Raw genomic sequence first — 5,695 nt, forward strand, 5'->3', positions numbered from 1 at the left:
AACAAACTAACATGGTCCAAGCACACCAAGACAGTCATGAAGAGGGCATGACAAAACCTATTACCCCTCAGGAGACTGAAAAGATTTGGCATGGGTCCTCAGATCCTCAAAAGGTTCTACAGCTGCACCATCGAGAGTATCCTGACTGGTTGCATCACTGCCTGTTATGGAAACTGCTCGGCCTCTGACCGCAAGGCACTACAGGGGGTAGTGCGAACGGCCCAGTACATCACTGGGACCAAGCTTCCTGCCATCCAGGACCTCTATAGCAGGCGGTGTCAGAGGAAGGCCCTAAAAATTGTCAAATACTCCAACCACCCTAGTCATAGACTGTTCTCTCTGCTACCGCATGGCAAGTGGTACTGGAGCACCAAGTCTAGGTCCAAGAGGCTTCTAAACAGCTTCTACCCCCAAGCCATAAGACTCCTGAACATCTTGTCAAATGGCCATCCAGACTATTTACAGTGCCCCCCACACACACCCTCTTTACACCACTGCTACTCTCTGTTGTCTTCTATGCATAGTCACTTTAATAACTCTACCTACATGTACATACTACCTCAAATAACCGGTGCCCCCGCACATTGACTCTGTAACGGTACCCCCTGTACATAGTCTCGCTATTGTTATTTCACTGCTGCTCTTTAATTACTTGTTACTTTTAGCTCTTATACTTATCTGTATTTTTTTAAACCGCATTGTTGGTTAGGGGCTCGTAAGTAAGCATTTCACTGTAAGGTCTACACCTGTTGTATTTGGCGCATGTGACTAATAGCATTTGATTTGATTTGAACTAGACAAAAACATCAAGAGGACCATGACACAACGTTCTAAGAACATCCTAAAAACATTCTTGGGAACATCCCTGGAACAAACCTGGAACAGCAAAAACTTGGACCATGACTGTTTAAATTGAATTAATGTAAATTATGCATTTTAAAGTAAAGTATTCTCATTGATGTGATCACGTGAATTTCATGTTTTTTTTTTTGTAATAACGGAACCACAGATCAAGCAACATTATGGACTAAACGGTCAAATCCTGTTGCTACAGGATAATTTTTCTATGACAATACTTGTTACGGCTTTCTTCCGTCGAAGGAGAGTCGGACCAAAATGCAGCATGGTTAATTCGATACATCTTTAATGAATGATGAAACGAACAATACAAAAACGTAACGTGAAAACCGAAACAGCCTAAACTGGTGCAAACTAAACACAGAAAGACAGGAACAAACACATAGTGAAACCCAGGCTACCTAAATATGGTTCCCAATCAGAGACAACAAGAATCACCTGACTCTGATTGAGAACCGCCTCAGGCAGCCATAGACTATGCTAGACACCCCTACTCAGCCACAATCCCAATACCTACTAAAACCCCAATACAAAAACACAACACAAAATAAACCCATGTCACACCCTGGCCTGACCAAATAAATATATAAACACAAAATACAAAGACCAGGGCGTGACAATACTGGTCAAATTAAGATCCTACATTACATCTGTAGTTTCTTGTTTAGAGGTGCCCTATCATTTTGTACAGATTTTCCTGTGTGTGTATGGTCTCTGTAGTGTTTACATGGTAGCCATTCTTGCAGTGATCCAGGCAGGCTCAGAGGCCAAGCTTTGTGCCAGTCTTCTGCAGCCCAACGAGACCCTGGTCATGACCATATCTCTGATTGTTGATGAGCAGAGCAAAATTCTTCTCCAAGAGAGTTCTGACCAAGAGTTTCACCGCTGCTTCCAGTTTCAGGTCAGCCAGCACTGGTCGACATCCAGAACCATTCCAATAAGAGTATACAGTACTTCTCAGCTTTGTGATGCATCTCTTCATTTTAGTGCAATGCTATCTTATTTGATGGGAAATATCAATGTGGTGGCCTACCAAAACTTTTCTGGAATTCTGGCTGAAATTTTACATAAAAAAGATGACATTAAGTACTAAAGAAAAATAATTTTAAAAACACACTGATGAAAGGAGAAGTGATTGAATCTTCACAACCTTGACATTGTTGCAGCACGTTCTTACCAACTAAGCCACACTGGATCATATGTCATTGGTTCATTGTCTCACTGACAGGCCCCTCAGGTGGAGAGTGACCAAGTGCAAAACTTTAAGGTGGAGGTTCGAGGTGAAACGTTTCTATCGACAGAGGAGAGAAAGGTCATGATCAAACCCTACAGTCCGATGACATTCATCCAAATGGATAAACCAATCTACAACCCAGGACAAACAGGTCATTTTACACAGAGCCGGTACACAGTCTGCTGGACTGGTTTGCTCTGTCATCACATGTTGCTCCTAAAAGACATTTGAAACAGGACAGTAAAGGTCCAGATAACAAAAAAATCCACTGCAGGTTCACTCAGAATATGTACACTGGAGTTTGTACCAACATACCCAATGTTACAAGCTGTTCCTCTCCTGGACATTATCATTGGATATTGATAGTGTAAATATTTTCAGAAAAACGCAGTGCAGTTTTCCTTCATCTGAATTGGGGTCTTAGTACCAAAGGTGAAAAATATTATCCAGAGTAGCTGTCGAAAGTTTGTCTTAGAAAAATTCTGGTAAAAATCCCAGGTTTTCCAGAAATCCCGGTTGAAAGATTCCTGGAGTCTGGAAATCCTTCAATGGGGATTTCTGGAAAACCAATTAAAGTTAGCAAAATGATGCTTCTAAAACTAAAACACATGCTTTTTCAGTTCTGCCCACAAATGTTCTATAGGATTGAGGTCAGGGCTTTGTGATAGCAACTCCAATACCTTGACTATGTTGTCCTTAAGCCATTTTGCCACAACTTTGGAAGGATGCTTGGGGTCATTGTACATTTGGAAGACCCATTTGCGACCAAGCTTTAACTGATGTCTTGAGGTTTTGCTTCAATATATCCACACAATTGTCCTTCCTCATGTTGCCATCTATTTTGTGAAGTGCACCAGTCCGTCCTGCAGCAAAGCACCCCCATAACATGATGCTGCCGCGCCTGTGCTTCACGGTTGGGATGGTGTTCTTCGGCTTGCAAGCCTCCCCTTTTTCCTCCAAACATAACGATGGTCATTATGGCCAAACAGTTATATTTTCGTTTATTCAGACCAGAGGACATTTGTCCAAAAAGTACAATCTTTTTTCCCCATGTGCAGTTGCAAACCTTAGTCTGGCTTTATTATGGCTGTTTTGGACCAGTGGCTTCTTCCTTGCTGAGTGGCCTTTCAGGTTATGTCGATATACCAATAGTGGATATAGATAGTGGATATAGATACTTTTGTACCCGTTTCCTCCAGCATTTTCACAAGTTCCTTTGCTGCTGTTCTGGGATTGATTTGCACTTTTCGCACCTAAGTACGTTGGTCCCATGGTGTTTATACTTGCGTACTATTGTTTGTACAGATGACCGTGGTACCTTCAGGCGTTTGGAAATTGCTCCCAAGGATGAACCAGACTTGTGGAGGTCTACAATCTGTTTTTGGGGGTCTTGGCTGATTTATTTTTATTTCCCCATGATGTCAAGCAAAGAGACACCGAGTTTGAAGGTAGGCCTTGAAATACATCCACAGGTACACCTCCAATTGACTCAAATGTTATCAATTAGCCTATCTGAAGCTTCTAAAGCCATGACATCATTTTCTGGAATTTTCCAAGCTGTTTAAAGGCACAGTCAACTTAGTGTATGTAGACCTCTGACCCACTGGAATTGTGATACAGTGAATTAGAAGTGAAATAATCTGTCTGTAAACATTTGTTGGAAAAATTACTTGTGTCATGCACAAAGTAGATGTCCTAACCAACTTGCCAAAACTATAGTTTGTTGACAAGAAATTCGTGGAGTGGTTGAAAAACGAGTTTCAATGACTCCAACCTAAGTGTATGTAAACTTCTGACTTCAACTGTATGTAAGCTATACAGTGTATAGCAGATTAAAAATCACCCCCAGACAGACGGACTGTGCGAGAGGCTGACTAAAACCATCATGAGCATGTTAAGATGTGTTGTGGATAAGGACAGGAAAAATTGGGACATGCTTTTGCCCCACCTTATGTTTGCCCTGCGCCAAGTTCCTCAAGCCTCTACCAGGTTCTCCCCTTCGAGTTGTTGTACGGGCGACCATGCAGAGGCATTTTGGATTTAGCAAAAGAAGCCTGGGAGAACCGACCAATTCCCTACCGCTCGTTCATTGAGCACGTAGTCCTAATGTAGAATAGGGTAGTTTTATATGTAGTAAATGTATTATGTAGTAAATACTACAGTAATGTCCACAAAAACACAACAGTTTTTATACCACAGAATTTAATTAGCATTTACCCTGCTCATTCTCCTCCCCCATATCACATTTGTGCCACCCTTAAGTGAGAAACCTACCATATATTGTGTTCCCTACAGGTTATAGTTCAGAGCTTCTGCTCTTCTCTATAACCTATCTGTTCAGACCCCAGTCCTACCGACCTACAGGTTATGGAATATTTGCTCTTGTTGTATTTCTCCCGGAGGGTTCCTGAAGGAGAAAGCCTACACTTTTATATGTTGTGATAATTGCGTTGTTATCTCTATAAGCAGTTAGTTCATATGCCTTGACACTGTGATAGGCCGAGACAATAAGAAATCAATTCAACCACACCTTCATTTGATCACAAAACTGGAGAGCAACCTCTATCCAGTGAAGTCCACAAAGCATATTGCATGTAACAAACAGTTGAATGATCAAGCAACTTAATGTTTCTGACATTTTCTGACTACTAAACAACTATTGATTTCGAATCAGAGTTACAGCAAGTCACAAAGAAAACAGGAGCTGCCTCCACTATTCCAGCACCACTTCAACATTTCAACATCATCAAATCACCTCTGCTTAGTCTCATACAATGACCAATCAAATAAACCAAAAAATGATTTAGTCCAATCAACGTAAGGTAAATATTAAGGTAAATATGATGTGCCTGTCCATGGTTCCGATTTCTGTCTTTGTGTGTGCTCGTCGTCCCTCAGGGGGTCTCCTGCACTGGACTCAGACCTCCTCAGAGACCTCAGCCTCCCTGGCAGTGGAGATCAGCTCCTACGTTCTGCTGGCTTCCCTCAGTGCCTCCCCTCTGTCATTGCCACTGACCTGGGCTAGAAAAAGAAAGAGTATTCAATCACACTCCACTTTAGATGTCAATACAATACATCCTGTTTTTTTGCTCAGAGAAAATGCAACTCAAGCCCACTTGATTGGACAGTAGCTCTTTAAACCCCCCTCCCAAATCCTCTTATTTTTCCTCCTGCTCTCTTCATTTGTGCCCTGCCCAGCCTACAACAGTGATTCTCAGATTTCTGTGCTCTTATATTGCCATTGCTGAAGCAAGAACCACATGAACATCGAAGACAACCCTGAAATACAGTCAACAGTGACAACGGTAAGATAAGACATTTCCCTCTTGAAATATTGCATGGAAATAAACCTGTAAACCTATATTGCCTTGCATTATGCCTAGGAATCAAATCAAATCAAATGTATTTATAAAGCCCTTCGTACATCAGCTGATATCTCAAAGTGCTGTACAGAAACCCAGCCTAAAACTCCAAACAGCAAGCAATGCGGGTGTAGAAGCACGGTGGCTAGGAAAACTCCCTAGAAAGGCCAAAACCAAGGAAGAAACCTAGAGAGGAACCAGGCCATCTGGGGTGGCCAGTCCTCTTCTGGCTGTGCCTGGT

General features: G+C 42.0%; 1 protein-coding gene across 1 annotated transcript; it reads left to right on the forward strand.

Annotated features, from left to right (window-relative positions):
- The first annotated feature begins 1,585 nt into the window (after positions 1–1,585).
- LOC121839160 (ovostatin homolog 2) lies at positions 1,586–5,117 on the forward strand. The gene is made up of 3 exons (XM_042296556.1): positions 1,586–1,759; positions 2,087–2,262; positions 4,991–5,117. Exons 1-3 carry the CDS (start codon positions 1,586–1,588, stop codon positions 5,115–5,117), a joined length of 477 nt encoding a protein of 158 aa, XP_042152490.1.
- The last annotated feature ends 578 nt before the right edge of the window (positions 5,118–5,695 follow it).

Source organism: Oncorhynchus tshawytscha, linkage group LG14 (assembly GCF_018296145.1).
Source record: "Oncorhynchus tshawytscha isolate Ot180627B linkage group LG14, Otsh_v2.0, whole genome shotgun sequence".
Taxonomy (NCBI): Eukaryota; Metazoa; Chordata; class Actinopteri; order Salmoniformes; family Salmonidae; genus Oncorhynchus; species Oncorhynchus tshawytscha.

Bases quoted from the DNA above. Each gene is read 5' to 3' on its own strand.
- LOC121839160 (XM_042296556.1), top strand. From the start codon at position 1,586: ATGGTAGCCATTCTTGCAGTGATCCAGGCAGGCTCAGAGGCCAAGCTT. The intron at 1,760-2,086 runs GTCAGCCAGCAC...TCTCACTGACAG, and splicing joins ACCGCTGCTTCCAGTTTCAG to GCCCCTCAGGTGGAGAGTGA. The intron at 2,263-4,990 runs GTACACAGTCTG...GTCGTCCCTCAG, and splicing joins GGTCATTTTACACAGAGCCG to GGGGTCTCCTGCACTGGACT.